This window comes from Dermacentor andersoni, chromosome 9 (genome assembly GCF_023375885.2).
Source record: "Dermacentor andersoni chromosome 9, qqDerAnde1_hic_scaffold, whole genome shotgun sequence".
In the NCBI taxonomy this organism is placed as follows: Eukaryota; Metazoa; Arthropoda; class Arachnida; order Ixodida; family Ixodidae; genus Dermacentor; species Dermacentor andersoni.
In genome coordinates, this window is record NC_092822.1 from 97,148,122 (window position 1) to 97,163,060 (window position 14,939).

Sequence of the window (14,939 nt, forward strand, 5' to 3'; positions counted from 1 at the left end):
ACCAGAACGTGCGTGTCTTGTTGAAAGAGCAAATTCACCCACAAGGGAAAAACAAGGAGCGATTGCTAATGTGCGTGTTCTCGTGAGTTTCTATTGCGAATAAATTGGATTCACGAAATGATTAACTCTCATGTAAAAGTCGTTTTTAGAAGTGTCGCCTAATACGTGCTCAAATATTACAGCTCAGTTTATGCAAGCGTAACGCTTAATTACACAGATGCAGTGGAATAATTATGAAATTGAAATGCGATTATATATCCCTTCGATAATATGTGGCGTCGTTTCCAAGTCCAGTAAAAGGGCGCAATCTTTTTTTTTTTGCACCATTTATGTACGTCCCTTTTCATACTTAGCCCGAACAGGCCTTAAGCGCCGTTAGGATGTTGGCGATTTATAGACGAGTTCCCTTGAATTTCTCAGCTTAACACTTATGCTTTCCAATGCAGGTAGTGTTTGCTCCTTAGGAACAGGGCTTGTCCAAATTCAGGGGTTAAAAATGAGACTTCTGTTTTCGTTATGTATCTGACTGCGGCATCTACATCCGATTGACCGCTGTATAACCGCTGTACGCAGCGGTCAATGGCGGGCCCGACTCGATTTCTTTCTCTGAGGTTGAATCGATTATTTTCCTGCGTCGTCAACCTGCGCCTTCCGTTCTTGGTTGCGCTTCTCACTGTGCGTTCTTACGATTCTTATGCTTGACTCTTAAACTCGAGAAATATTTGTACAATATGCCAGTGCCAGTTGAACGCAACGAGACAAACCTCTCGCTTTGTTCTCCCATTCTAAATGTGGCATCTGTACTACATTTCGCTGTCCTATCCTGCTGTTTCGTGTCTTAACTCCTTACAGGTGGTAGCCACAGCGATGCCCTTACCTGCAACAGCTGGTACTGTGTTCGGAAATTTGTTCAGCATGGTTCCTAATAGCAGAGTGCGCGCGATAAATTCACCTCCAGCGCTAGATTATTTATTATGAGTGAGAAATCTCCAGATTTCTGAATCCACACGAAAAACAGCTAATGAGAATCCCTAATTTGAAATAGCATATAAATAATTATATTTATTATAACTGTATTATAATATATATTATATATATGTTATATATTGGCACGTTACGTTTCCTGTCTGCTATGGTAAGGAATCGCAAGGATTTAGTTTATAAGGTATGTAGTATTCGCAGCATAGGAGTAATATCCCCATTCGAGTTGTAGTCTTCACCTCCGGCATGGAAGCAGCCCTAAGAATTTGGAACGCTTTTCTTAACACTCTTTATGAATTCTTACAGAAAATGTTTCACAAAAACCTAAGATGCAATAATTAATCGATTTCTTCAGGTCTGCTGATGCCCCATTAGGCATAATTTCCATTCACAAGAGGTAGTCAACATAGCTCCGATTATGCTAGGCGATTGATCTCCAGGCTTGATGTAATCCGTCAACCCAGGAGTTACCTTCATGGTACACTCAAGAAGTTTTATGCTGCTGCCTTCCTCAGAGAAAGGAATTCCGTACTTGATAATTCAGTAATTAGGGGCCCCAGCTTTCCGCTACTAAGCTTGTGGTTACGGCTTTGATACTGGCTTCGGTGGTGACATTTGGCTGATGGTGAAATGTAAAATTACTCGTGTACCCATACTTAAACGCAGGTCATCGGACCACAGTTGATCAAATGCGCAGAACATCCCCCCCACCCTTTTCTTATTGCGTGCCTCGTAATCGAATCGTGCTTTTGGTGCGTAATTATAACCCAATAATGTATTTTTAAAATACTGACCACCTACACGCCGAAAACCGAAACTGTCGATGATCTAACGTGCACGACTGTAGCAGATGCACTTATGTGAAGTATCTATACACCTCAACGTGCGGCGAGTGTGAAGCAAGCGATATGGCTGCTTCATAAAGGCGCTCTCATTGTGCTCACCCGACGGTGAGGTATTACCATCAAGGTCATGCCCGTGCCTAAGCTAAGGGCCTAAAGGGGCACTTTTCTACACTTCTGGCTTTCTGTTTGAAAGTGGTCAGAAATGAATACAAGGCACAAACGCCCTCAGCTATTTGCAGTTTTGGAAATGGTTACGAAACTCGACTGACATAAAATATTGTATTGCAATCAATTGTCTACAACACAACTAAATTTTGATATAATGAAGCAAATTGACGATTTTAGCGACTTCGATATATTTGTATCAGCGTAAAATTAGGTACAATTACATAGAACGTTTTTCCAGACTATGGTCCCTAGTCCGAAAACTTATACAATTTTTTGTGACAGTACATAGAATGGCCTCCGGTTCAAGGCAGAAAGGAGCTTACTGGTATCCTGACTAATTGCTACACCCATAGCACGGTATGGTAGCATCGACTAGATTGAACACAAAACATGAGTATTAGCGTTATGCAATAAGAAACAACATAATGCTTCCTTCCGAATAAAAACGGATCATATGTAACGTTGCAAGAATGTGCACAAATTAATACTGATGTTTTCCCTCAACGGGAACGTAAAGGCCTTAACACTGCGGTGCAAACTGACAAAATAATAACAATGGCATCGTGTGCTATATACAAGTGAAGCTTATTGAAAGGCACTTCCATTTTCTAATGTTGACGTCAAAACATACATATATACTAGCTATAGACGCTCAGCTTACAGACCTTCGCGAATCTCGCATAGCCTCAGCATCTCTTATTTCATATGCCAGCTCAACAGAGTCCGTTGAATTCAGCAGCGCAGGCACAACTTTTCCAGCACGATGGATGCTGGATAATTTTACTACACTGAACCTGTCGTGCCCGATATCACGTGCGAAGTACTAATTTACGGCACGGTAAAAATGCAAAAGCGATAGTTCTGGATCGAAAATTTTTGACAGTATTACTCTCTTCAAATACTTGTGAAACTGCTCATAGATTCGTTTTTTGTCAAGCGCTGTGGTCCCAGAACTCACATCCACCCACTGGATGTAAGATTCAGGGGCATACAAATAAGGCATTTCAAGGCACAATTTTCCGAGCATCATGTTGCCACATTTGCTCATGTGGGTTATCCAACTGCTTATGCAGGAGCAGGTCTGCACTGGCCCGCATTAACGGCGTGCATTCTCTCAGGACTTACCTTTTGGTCCGTTAGTTATCTCCGCCAAAGTTGGTAAGTACCTGAACCGAGCATCTCAACATCTGAACAAGCCAAGTAACACGCTTTCAGCATGGTGGAAATCGTGCAAACGTGAGCGCCCATAGCCCCCTTGCGGTGTGCTTTAACTTTTTGATAATCCAGCTGCATAAATCGTATCTTCGTCAATCCTGACTATTTTAACGTTGATTAATGACATATCCTCGAGCTCATCGAAATGACGTTGTTTTCTTGAAATATGGCCAGTAAGAATCTGTGATAGGAATCAGACGCGCGAGAATGAAACCCATGAGGAAAAAACGTGAAAGGTGGTTGGGGGGGGGGATGAGGTTGCGCCTAACTTCCGCCTGTTGATTTCGCAACACCTTCGACAGCTTTTGTGGGAAGGGGAAAACAACAGACAGCTGCAGCTTAGCAATCGAGTCGGCTAATCGAGGCGGAAGCCCAACTTCAGGACGACGGCAAACTCTGCTCGAAGAGAGCAGAGCTGGAGGCGGTTTCTTCGAGTTTAACTGTCCGTCGCACGCCACTGCGATTTTAGACAAGCCGCCGCAAGCAAAGTAAGAGAAAGCGGACCAGTCGCAGACCACCGGCTCCTCCCTCTTCATCTGGTCATGTATATTAGTGCGCTGGCTCGGCCGCATCGAAAGCCTATCCACTTGCGCGTTCTCCTGGCCTCTTGTCAGCCAATTAGACAGTCAGCTGCTCAATTCAGGCAAAGTCATGCGTTTCGAAAGCAAGCAAGTGACCTTCTATAAACCAGGAGAGCGTTTGATTGGGCTGTTCAGGCAACGCTGCGGGTCCCCGCTCGATGAATGTGGTGGCAGTTACGCAAATCTGACGTGAGGGGATTCGAACAAAAAAATATTGGAGTAGCTTTACGTCAGAGGGCCCCTGCATGACGTTATAAAATAAATACTTTGCTTTGTTGATAAGAAAGTTCAAGAAGTCATTTGCCATTGCCACGATTAGATTCATTGCTTTGCCTAATTCTATCGAAATTTTTTCGCTTATTTGCTTAGGTATATTCAATTACTACTCGACCGGCCACTGCTCAGCTACGCACTCTGTTCTAGTGTCTGCTCTACACGTATTGTGTTCGCTTGCAACAGTCGGAGGCATTTCTTCAGTTCGTCATCCGTCGTCCGTTCGGCATCGCGTCATTGGCTGTTGTCTACTCACTCGTTGACGGCGAGCAATCATGGCCTTCATTCTGTGCAATAATTCTGTGTCACCAGGAGCCTCAAATATATTTTTCATCCTACCTCTCAGCAGTGCTTTCTCTCACAAAATATCGGGCCTATCGAGTCAATAACTCGTACAGAATTCTACCGGTTCCGGGTTCCTGATAAGTATTGTGTACCCATCACTGCTGCTTTGTCTTCGTGCATCCATCCTTATGAGCTTGCATAGACAGCGCATTGAATGCGTCGGAATGAATGCATTTGTGAGATGTGCTACTTGACTGGATGCGCTTATCGTAAAACATTTCCCTTTTATCGCAGGCCGCCTTTTGGACATAGCGCTCACGGGTGAGTACCGTTTTCGTCACAAATCAGTGCGCCATTGCAATGTCGCAACATGAATATTGGAGATGACACATGAGGGCAAGCGTGTTTGTGCGCGGGAAACAGTGAAGTAGGCCAAGGCCATGCACGGATTCTGTTTGCAATGCATTTTGTTGGTTCGGATGCATTCTGAGGGGGGGGGGGGGTGCAGCCACTGCTTCGCGCTAAGTGTGCTTTGATTTTCTTCAAACAAAAACTAATTTCGGTGAGATGCCATTGAAATATTGTCGCCACGTGCCTGGGATTTCCTGAGAATCCATGAAAATTGGGAAGGAGTCCTAGTCTCCCGCACACTGATGCATATCGGGTCATCAGGAATCTTACTAGGCCGTGAAGGCGCTTCTTTTGCAAAGCAACGTCGAATTATGGATAGCTCTTGTATGAGACTGGTCCAATCGCCTTCACATTTTATAGTTTTGCTCTTACGGTTAGGTTTTAGTGAGCGCCCTAGTGCACAAGGAACTATTCTGGTCAGATAAGCTGTATGACGATTCGTTGGCGCCGATTCTTTTACAAACCAGTCTTACGAAATCCCTATATGATTGTGATAAACGCCGTAGTCCGAAATGATTTAAGGCAACTGGAATTGTGTGCTGTTACTGCAACGCAGGTACACGAGCGTTATTGATTTACGCCCCCATCAAAATGTGCTGCCACGGCAGGAAGTCAAAACGTGCAACGTCCTTTATACCAACGCAGTGCCATAACCGCTTAGCCACTGCGCCGAGTTTACAAACGGTTGTAGTAAATGGAAAGCATTTTAGAATGCCCCGTAGTGGTATCTGCTTGGGCAGGTGTTCGGTGTGTTGCGACACCACGGACCCAAGCACACGGTTGTTGGACCCTACCGCGTTAGCCGCGTGTGGCTTACCCGTGTCCGGGGAAAAGCGGATTCTGGACGTTGAGTACGAGCCATATGTGCGGACCATCAAGACCTCTCGGCGCCGGCAACAAACCTATTTGTGGTCATCCGCCGTGGTTGCTCAGTGGCTATGGTGTTGGGCTGCTGAGCACGAGGTCACGGGATCGAATCCCGGCCATGGCGGCCGCATTTAAATGGGGGCAAAATGCGAAAACACCCGTGTACTTGCGTTGTTAACCTCGTGTGCGGCAACCAGCCTTGGTCATAACCTGTGTGGTTATAGCGATAATCGCACTTCTAGTGCTTGCTTCACGACATGCCCTGTGGTCTCCCCTCGGTGTGCTCGATGGTGGGCGACTAGAATCGTCGCAGAATATACGACATACTTCGTGGAATTTGCTAAGCCCTTTTCAACTGATCGTTTCTGCGAAAAGGGCGCGCACCGATGTTACCCACAAATTATGTATAACGGACACAGAGGCACTCATGGAATTTCAAGAAATTTATAGCGAGAAACAGGATAAAGCAGAATGAATTCTCCTCTCTTTGTTTAGAAGTCTCTCGCAGACGGTATTTCAAGTGGCTATAGAGCCGCCAGAAGGTCCAGTGAGTCATCATCATCAGCCTGGTTACGCCCACTGCAGGGCTAAGGCCTCTCCCATATTTCTCCAACAACCCCGGTCATGTAATAATTGTGGCCATGCCGTCCCTACAAACTTCTTAATCTCATCCGCGCACCTAACTTTCTGCCGTCCTCTGCTACGCTTCCCTTCCCTTGGAATCCAGTGGGTATCTGTTATCTAAATTCAGAGACACCGCATCCCGACATGTTAACCGTCCTTGTGATATTTCGAGATATTCTTATCACCATAACAGTACATTGAATCACGAGTACTGTCATAAGCGTTAATGAATTTGAACGGTGATGGACTCCTTGATATTTTGAAGAATGAACGTAATCGATGGACAAAGGACAAAGGACAGACCTAACAACAAAGCACATCCGGAGGCATCAAGAGAACGGTGAAACAAAGTCAAAATATGACTACATATGCCTATGCATTCCAAACAGGTGTACCACAGCTTTGGCCACGCTTCTGAGTGCTGGCAAGGGTGGCTTACTTGTGTGAAATGCCGATCACTGTGATGCTGTGCCCCAGGGCATCATAGATAAGGCCATGTGTAGCCTGGAAGGAAAACAAGGTAATCGCAATAAAAGTACAGCAAACGTAGATTTAAGAGAACCATGGCAGCGTATCTCGCGAACATTTGCAGAAAAGCACGTACATCGCGGGTATCGCCGCCTGCCCCCACAGTAGGAGCAGCACGGCTCTTAGTATTCAGTACTTACTACTCTATTGAGGGACATCTGTTGCGGTGCCGGTGGTCCATTCAAGGGAAATTTTCTTTTCGACACTTGGGCGTGCCTGCTAAATACGAGAGAACCAACGTTTTACAGTAGTGCTTACAGGCCATACTCTCCCATAGGTTATTATGGTTTAAAAATGTTCCCTTCTATTGTGCTGAAGAAATCAAAACAGGCTATATGCTTCTGACACGTTTCTAGGGGGAAGGTTGAAAGCTTTTGTGAGAACTCACAAATTTGTCGTCGGATGACATCTCTGCTCTAAGCACAGAATATGATGTTGCAAACTTCGCAGCTCTCCGTATTGATGTAGCATGCACAAGCATCCCACAAACAAAGGGAGTGACTAGACCAAACGACGAGATCTGTGTTCGAATGATGATTGTGCGAAAGTGCGCAAGTACTTTCGCACAATCACTGCCGCGGCTTCCTGCCCGTTCCAGGAAGCCGCGGCAGCGGTCTGCGGGGCCAACGCTGCTCGCCGCGGAGGTCAAGCTAGACGAGAGGCCGACGAAGCAGCAGCGGCCACGAAAGCCGGAATACGTTGAGCAGCTAAGCCCAGCCACGCGCGTGTTTCGAGAGCGAGACGCTGGCATCCGCATGCGGCCATCCCGCGGCTGGCTCGCCACCCACAACTCGTCCTGGCCCGCTGCATCGCCACGCGCATCTCGGTGATGCCCTCTCGCTTCACGCGACACCTGCCACGCCAAAGCGCCAGGTGTCGCGTTTGTTTTAAAGCGAAGCTTTCTTTGCCTCTTCCTTCAACTTTCCCACTGCTGCTGCTTTCGCGCACATAGCGTCGGGGGGGGGGGGCGGAGGGGAGTAGGGGTGCGAGTACGAGATGAAAGGCGACGGGAGGAGCTCGTTTTCACCCCCTCGGCATCGAATATGCGCAATGTCCTATGGAGCTCCCTGGCCGTCGCCACATTAGCCGCTTGACAGCTGTAATTATCAGTGACTCCCCTCAGAAGCATTGCAGAAACTTGCAGCGCTTCCCTTTGTTCTAACGCGCGACGCCAGAGTGGACACAGATAGAACTGTAGAGAGGAGGATAGGGAGAAGAGGCAGTTTCCATATGAGAGAGGGGGAGGTGGCATGAAAAGGCAAGGAAACCCCACTACTATGCGACAGCGGTTGGGGGAAACAGAATAAGCTTAAGGTCAAGGTACGGTACAGTACGTTGCTCCTATAAGCAACTTTCACAGCCTATAGGGGGCGTCACCTTAAATCCAACATGGCTGTCCGAGAGATTAGGAACTAAAGCAGTCGGTGTAGTGCTGTGGTCGTCTTGCTCAGTGATATGTTTCGCGTCATTTTCAAATGTCTCTTCAATTTACACGCCCGTAGGTGTTAGCCTGCGTAATGGCTCAAATTAGGCTAGCAGAACGCAGGATTCGAAGCCTGCTTGAAGGCGAGGAAGTCCTAAACTCCGGTCATCTTGTGTATTGCGGTATAAAAGCGATACGTCAACCTCCGTGACTGTTGAAGGCCTTTGCCTGCAAACTTCGCGGCTTCGAAGCAAACCACACGAGCTGTGATTTCAGTTTTAGCGCGACGGTGTTATAAAAAGAAGTGACCGTACTTTCTCTTTGCTATGGAATTCGACCTATTTGAACGCGTACCATGTCCTTTGATAAGGTGCGGTTCTCTTTGAAAGTTGTTACTAATAAGCCGCCGTGTGGAGAACAAATTTTTCTGGTATTGCGCGGCCAAAATTATTTGCATCGATGGTGTGAAAAGCAGCCTTAAAACTGCGTTTTGTGAGCTAAAATTTCTTGTCTAGTTATCCTTGCCTGTCATCACAATGCTGGATGTTGAACACGAGAAGTAAACAAAAACCCAAGTATGACCGCTTTTTCTAACTAATATGATAACCGTTCACCCTTGTAATTTAGTTATTGCGCGGTATGCGTGCTGTGCAAGCTACAGTCTTGCGGTAGTTCAACAGCTTGCGTCAGTCCTACCGCGTCTTGCATATAGAGATCAAGCGATACATAGCCGATATTTACCGGTCCGCGGCAATGCTCGCTTCATTCTTCCAGTTATCTTTATAAAATAATATACACGCAAATCAGCTGAGGGTTCGTTACGCGAACACTGCACACTCTTGTTGGACTAGGATTTGTTACTTACGAGTACAGTCATGCGCGCCTGTGCACACGTTGCAGCCGCTCATCGAAGGGGCAGACGACGACAAGGACGAGTTCCAGGTTCCTCTATGCCTGAGTCACTTTGCCTCCATGCACAAATGAGAAACTCTCTGTTCGAAAATGGTGGAATATCAAGCCGGCGTTGCAGAGCACAAACTCATGAGCAAGAACAAGAAATTTTGGTGCAGGTACAAGGCTTCACGGAGAATGTTTGCGCTCCAACGTAGCCGCAAAGGCATATGTAGCAAAAACGCGAGCATCAATCATCCTACAACACATTGGAGTTAAAATTACGCATTATTTCTTTTCTTGCACATAATATAGTGCTATGCCTGCGTCTTTATGGAGATGCGTCTATTAGCGATATCAATTGTTCGGAATCGTCCCTCATCTGCCGTATTCCAAAAAAAGAAAGGCCTCCGGCATGAAGTGCGCACTGCGAACCTTCATCGCTTCTGTGACAGCTTTGCCGATCCGCAGCTTAATAAATTCCTTCCTCATGGACGCAACCGGTGGGAGTGAGTGAAGGCTCACATTACCTACCACATAATTTCTGGATTGCGGCACACAGCAAATACGGTTACTTCTATGTTTGCTCATTCTGAGGACGTTAAGTGTCCTTCAGGATCCCACCTGAACTTTGAACGCGTTAAAACATCAACCACAAGTGAAAAGCGTGGACAACACCAATACGCTACGCGAATGGGCGGCAGCTAGCGGGGAGTATAATCCTTCGATTGTTTCCGGCCGTCGCCACACGACGGCGCCACCGTCAGTGAAAAGTTGCGAATTTCTGAAAAATAAATGCCATGCAAATATGCCAAGCGGGCAACTTAAGCAGGGCGCGTAGAAGCAGAGCCGCATTAATTAAAGCACACCACGGGGTCCAGGAGACACTACGGAAGCGGTCGACGGTCATATAAACACTTCTGTGCCCGCCGCGATAGTTTTCGGCTATGGCATTGCTAGAGGGCATCGGGAGCGAAGAGTGCAGCCTGTTCTTATTGAAATATGCTAATATAAGTGCTGTCATTAGTGGTTGCATTATTGAATCATTCTGACGCGTTCATGGCGATCTGTGAGATAGAATGGTCTAACGAAGCACAAGATGCTGAATATGTCCGACTACGAAATTAAGATGTGCGAGAATGGTCACTGACATTCTTTTTAATTCGTTTCATTTTTCTTCTTTTTTTGCCGTATTCTTCGCACCGATCATAGCCGCTTTAACTGGACAGGCGATGTGTACCTTAGTTAAGTGTCCTACCTGCACATTTCTCTACACGCGTAGTGGGCGCTGATGGGCGCGCCACTACGCGATGGGCGCGCTCGGGAGAGGAGGCAGCCGCTCGCCTTGTGCTTGTGTGTTTGTGAATACATTTTGAGAGCAAAATAAGCAACCCCCTTCGCATGTGCATGGTCGTCAAGGATTCAAGGAATGTCCAAGAATTGTTGCGCAGTGAGGTGGTCAAATACCGGCAAAAACGGGCCGGCGATACGATTTCCCCCAAAGCCTCGTCAGCGGAAGCAACGGTAGCAATGGATCACCGGCGTTCGTCGGGAAATTTCTTGTTATTTTCATTTTTTTGTTTTTTCTTGTTCGGTCTTTTCCACTCGATCATATTTGGACGGGTAAGCGACTAAATTGATCAAGGCCTGTGGATATTTTGTTCGGTTCGTCTGCAGTGCACAAAGCCTGCCCATGTTTTGTTCGGTTCATATGCAGTGCAGCATGCGGTCTAACGGCATTCGCTAAAGTTTTGAATGCCGCTTCTACCGTTTTCCGTGTCTTCAGTGTGTTGCGCTAGCTACGCAGCACGACTGCACGAGTGCATCTTGTTGTGCGTTAAAGCTACTGCAGCTTGCAAGCGCTGAAATTGTCGGTTTGATGCGGCCCCGTAAATCACCGCACTAGCTGTCCCACACTTCATGCTTTTACATCTATTTTATGTGTGGCTTCGCGCATGTTGAACTATTGCTAGTTGCTTTATACTGAACTATTGTTAATTTTTTCAATTGCAAGGTTTTCATCTTGCCTCGTTTGTAAGTCACGCTGTGTCTTATTGGGATGATAGCAGGCAATTGCTTCTTTAACATGTGGCTTTATTCTTTTCGCTCGAGAACGTCTTGCATATTCTGGTTTCTTGGATGATGTGTTGATAATGCAGTCAATTCAGGGCGAGGATTGCTAATAGTTGCTGCATGAGGCACTTCTGTTCGATTTTCGCTGAAAAATTCGCGTCACATTTGGGAAATTTGTGCACCTCGATGCTGTCTGAGCAGGCTTACCCCGCCGAGTGATTTGCTTGTTTTACAACGTAGTATTTTTTTGCATGCGAATTTTGTACTCGACTGAATTCTTTCTTATGCTTACGCAGCAGAGGACTAAACCCGGACTTGCCACCAGCGCCCATTTACTTTGGCAGGCACTGCTAGCTCTGCACTTTAAATGTATCATGTGGCATGTCCCTCTAGTAACATTTGGGGAAAAAGAAAATACCGGAAAGTTCCTCAGACTTCAGCTTTCTACGTTTCCTAGCAGCTCCTTAGAGAAAATAAAATTGCAAAAACTGCAGCGGGAACGGCAGTTCATCGGCGTATGCAGAATTCCATCGGTGGTAGCGCTAAGTCGCGCTCCTATTAACCCGTCCGTTTGGTGACTTCGTTTACTGGTGTACGCATTTTCAATAAAATTCGCTCTCTTTTTTGATGCGACTTTGACGGCACCTATTGATGTATTCATTCATGGTATTTATCGCCAGAAAGATGACTTGTTCAGACATCGCAACCGTGCTAATTTGTTTGAGATGTAAATCTGCACCACCGACGTGTCTATTATTGAGGTACAGAAGCAGTATTACGGCAAGGGCAGAATTAAGAAAAGTGATCTAGACATCGGATCACTCAATAAAGCCTAGCGTATAGGTAATATCAGCTCCACTTCGTGTAAATTGGGTTCATTGTGCTCGTCTGCTGGACGCTCCTGTCCCAAACACCGGTAACATCGTGTTCAGGTCCGTTCCCATAGATCCCAGCATCTTCACTGCAGCAGTCACCGCAGAAGCAGTCCCGTGCCCGAACAAAGGATAAATCGCAACTGCGAACTTTAGCCATCCTTTCGGCAAAGGGTTCAGCTTACTGTCGCAAACTTCTAACTGAGAATTGCAAAGACACACTGCCTACTTTAGATACTGGGGTCACCGCGGGGTGCCGCCATAAGCCCTGTAGCCGTCGGTAAATGTCGAGAGACAGGCACGCTCACTTCTGTGGCTGTCGTGGCTCGGGGCCGTGACGACACGAGCCGGCCGAGCGTCGAACCGGTCCACATCTGACTATGACCGATTTCCCGTACGCACACGAGCACATGCAGCATACTCCAGTTTCATCAACGTACGGTTATAGTCTGGCGTAACGCGGTCGCCCACAATGCGCCTATGCTGCTTCTAGCACGCTATTGTTTGCGTGACCAAGCAGTCTGGGTGGCTGGCTGCGTTCGGCGCGCTTTGGCGTGGCTGGCGCTGGAATAGAACCTGACCTATCCCACGCTGAAACCGCTAGACCAGTGCGCATCGCGCGCTATATTAGGTAGCTGTATATATATAATATAGAATAGGGGCGCCAATAATTTGGGACCCCAAAGAGCTTTCCGGGTGTCGGCGGTGGGGCGCGCAGGAGTGAAGAGTTTTAGAATAGGGCGTTGCGTTTGCAGATCGCGTCTTGCGCTGACAGCGCCACTACGGCACCAAAAAAAAAGCTATTAGAAATAATTAAATGAAATATACGATTTTATGATATGAGTATTAGTTTTGACTTTCGTGTATTCGCTTTTAATTACAATTTAGAGGTTATTCTGTAAGCAGCAAGCAATTAGTTGCCCTTAGTTTTGAGTAACCAACTTTACGTGCCTTCAACAGCCAAGCTAAGCCGTGTTAGGCCGACGAGCCATAAAATCCGCAATCTAATTCGGAATCAGCGGCGTCAAATGAATCAATCTTCATAGCACACGCTAGTTGAGAGAAAGCAATAACCGCACTCACTTCTCTTAGCTTGCGAACTTCACGCGTTACCATGAATCGTACCCAATTTGGTGCTATCGGTTAGAAATTCGCTTGGATGGGTGCCGCCATGTTCCTTTACGCATACCTGTTGGGGCAATTTTTGGGTCTCCCACTAAATCAGTGAAATAGCGCGCCCGACGCAAAACCCAAACGCTGTTTGCGTCTCGCGCTTGCGCGGTGGCTTCGACGCTATTTCTTTGGGGCCACAAAACGTTTGGCGCGCCTGTTTGGAAACTATATATTGGCCGGTCGCCTCCGCCAGACGACGAAGTGTTCGCTCACCGCGTACTTAAGCGCACACCCTAGGCAACAGCTTTTCGCCGCGCTGTAGTAGTAACTACTCTATGTATCCTGTTTAGGAGGGAACTGGCAGTGGGGTAGAAGGGGTGAAGTGGCCCTCCGACATCCTCTCAACCCACCCCAGGATGTCCTCCTGAACGTAGGGCTTGGAGCTGCACAAGGGAGCCTCCTTACTGCTCCTCACTAGTTGCTAAATTATTGAGGGTAGGGGGCAATTACTGTTGAAGCTATCCCCAGATAATATGGCTAAGAGTCGCCTTGGCCGCTGCACAGAGGTGGCAGGTCGGGGAAGGGTAGACAGCTTTCGGCCGCGCTGCTGCAGGCCGCCTTCAACCCGTTCAACTATATAACGGCCGAATTTTCGGCGACTCTGGCCCTTCTGGCCTGACCTACCTGACCTAGCCGGCCCCTTCCTGGCACGCTTTAAAAGCGGACGATATTCCCACACCCCGTGTTCTTTAATGTTATTCAACAAAGTGAACGTAGAGACAGTCCCACTTTTCCGGAATTTCCTTCTCACACTTCACGGCGCGTGCCCTAATCTTCTGTCCGCTCGCCTTCTCAGTAGAAAGCATTTGATCGCAGTGATCGGACTGCGCAGCACAGAGAACAATTAAGGGGCTGCGCACCACGATCAAGCGCAACTATCATAGTGACCGTGCAGTTTGAAGGATAAAAGAAAGGAAAGCGGACAGCGCGCGAGTGCAACCACGTGACTCCGATCTACGGACAGGGAGACGCGAATAAGGTCAGGACCGACTCGCCTGCCATGGTTATTATAATCTATACTGACTCTAGATGACATTTTCGGCGAAGATAATGGGCACCCGTGCAGACACCGCACAAAGCCTCCCCGCACTCGCAGTATAGCGGCAGGCTAACCGAAACTTAGCCAGACCGCATGTGGGAGAGGTCGTCTGCCTATCCCAGCTTCGAGGTAGGTCTCTTCGTGGGCGGGGCGTGGCAGATAAGGGCGTGGGGCGTGGCAGATCCATCAGGGAGGAATTTCCTCCCTGATGAACCTGATTTTCTTCTTGTCATGCCAAAACATCTACGACAGACTGTGCTCTTTGGGATGCATGACGCACCCACTGCAGGACATCTTGGGGTAACCCGCACATATGACCGCGTCCACCGCCGCTTCTATCGGCCTCGTCTCGCTCGCTCCCTCCGACTCCATGTTGCTGCCTGTGATCCCTGCCAGCGTCGCAAAACACCTCAGGTACTACCTGCCGGTCATCTCCAGCCGATCACCGTCCCTGTGGAACCGTTCTCTCGTGTTGGATTAGACCTCCTCGGTTCCTTTCCCACGTCATCCTCTGGGAACGAATGGGTAGCCGTCGCAACTCTTACGCCACCCGATACTCTATCGCGTGGGCGAAGCCTACCAGTTGCGCCACTGATGTCGCGGACTTTCTCTTGCGTGACATTAACTTTCTTCATGGTGCCCCACAACATCTGTTTACTGACCATGGTCTTAACTTCCTCTCGAAAGTTC

The 14,939-nt window shown here is 47.6% G+C and overlaps 1 protein-coding gene across 7 annotated transcripts in view; it reads left to right on the top strand.

Moving 5' to 3' along the window:
• The window catches only part of LOC129384144 (uncharacterized), a 285,323-nt gene that overhangs the window by 140,125 nt on the left and 130,259 nt on the right, over positions 1 to 14,939 (top strand). For all 7 annotated transcript variants that reach the window (XM_072284254.1, XM_072284258.1, XM_072284255.1 and 4 more), the window contains exon 11: positions 4,643 to 4,669. In XM_072284254.1, the coding sequence (XP_072140355.1) occupies positions 4,643 to 4,669 (27 nt within the window). The remainder of the gene's footprint in view (positions 1 to 4,642; positions 4,670 to 14,939) is intronic.